Genomic DNA, 1,153 nt, shown 5'->3' with positions numbered 1-1,153 from the left:
TTCGTCCAAATGTTCCATCTTGGCAACAATGCACGTTTGGGTGTAAAACGAACTGAACGTGTAAACGCCAGATTTTCGTTCAGTTCATCTGCACATATCTGGCTTGGGCAAGCCAGATCGTTCAGATCGCTTGGGCAAGCCAGATCGTTCAGATGGCTTGGGCAAGCCAGATCGTTCAGATGGTTTGGGCAAGCCAGATCGTTCAGATGGCTTGGGCAAGCCAGATCGTTCAGATGGCTTGAGCGTGTGAATGGGCTTTATTAAGAGCCCCACGTACTTTGTTAGCAGGCGATACTTTCGGTGTCCAGCTGGTTCCGTTTCTCATAAAGACGTTACCTTGTGTCTGTTGGCGTTGCGTCGCCCAGTCGCCCTGTACACTGTACAGCCGGCCTGTACGAGGGCGACGAGAACAAGGGCGGCAATGCAGCCCAGCACGATGTACAGCTTGGTAGAGGGCATGTCGAAGAAGCCGGAACTGACCGTCGAACCGTCCGAATCCGGGACTAGGTTCGATGTTACTGAAACCAAGCCAGAGCAGATCAGTTAGAGCTGCAAAGCATAGAGTAAGTAAAATAATTTAACTAATTATTCTACTTTCTCTATGCTGCAAGGGGACCGTGTCAAGTCACTCACGGCTTTGCGGCTCAAAAACGAGATAGCGCGGGTCCACCTTCAGGTTGCCAATGCGGCCCGAGCCGACGCTCTCCTGCACGGCTTTATGGACCTGCTCGTTGGTGTCCTCGCCTTCGGACAGAGCGCGTCCTTTCTCGGCCATCGCCTTGTCCAGCTGCAGGTTCATGACGGCCACAATGTTGTTGCTCTCGCTGGAAAACGATCGCGTTATCAAGCACTCACGCCAGCGTTTCTGCTCGCTTACTCGTTGAGTTGCTCCACGATCAGTCGTCGGTAGCCAGGCAGGCTGCGGAACACCGGTTGGAAATTGTTGGAGATCGAGGTGCTCAGATCTTCGTACTCGATCGTGCCTGGCTTTGGAGCCACGAAGTTCTCGCCCAACTCGATCAGTTTCACTTGCACCGTGTAGCCCAAGCCAGGCGATTCCGTCGTTGTTACATAGTCGTACACTTCGTCTGAACACACACAGTAATTTACAACAGGGTTGGCTTGATTTTTTTCAAGTGATTTAAATCACCTG

The 1,153-nt window shown here is 52.1% G+C and overlaps 1 protein-coding gene across 1 annotated transcript in view; it reads right to left on the bottom strand.

Annotated features, from left to right (window-relative positions):
• LOC109545768 overlaps window positions 1–1,153 on the bottom strand; it is a 17,215-nt gene that overhangs the window by 4,578 nt on the left and 11,484 nt on the right. Inside the window, exons 11-13 of the mRNA XM_048662175.1 lie at window positions 878–1,144; window positions 634–824; window positions 337–518 (exon numbers count right to left, since the gene is read on the bottom strand). Coding sequence (XP_048518132.1) covers window positions 337–518; window positions 634–824; window positions 878–1,144 — 640 coding nt within the window. The remainder of the gene's footprint in view (window positions 1–336; window positions 519–633; window positions 825–877; window positions 1,145–1,153) is intronic.

Source organism: Dendroctonus ponderosae, unplaced genomic scaffold (genome assembly GCF_020466585.1).
Source record: "Dendroctonus ponderosae isolate FM_Combo_2020 unplaced genomic scaffold, Dpon_F_20191213v2 Dpon_F_20191213_10, whole genome shotgun sequence".
In the NCBI taxonomy this organism is placed as follows: domain Eukaryota; kingdom Metazoa; phylum Arthropoda; class Insecta; order Coleoptera; family Curculionidae; genus Dendroctonus; species Dendroctonus ponderosae.
The sequence above is the reverse complement of the archived record's forward strand: the minus strand, read 5'-3'. Positions and strand labels throughout refer to the sequence as shown.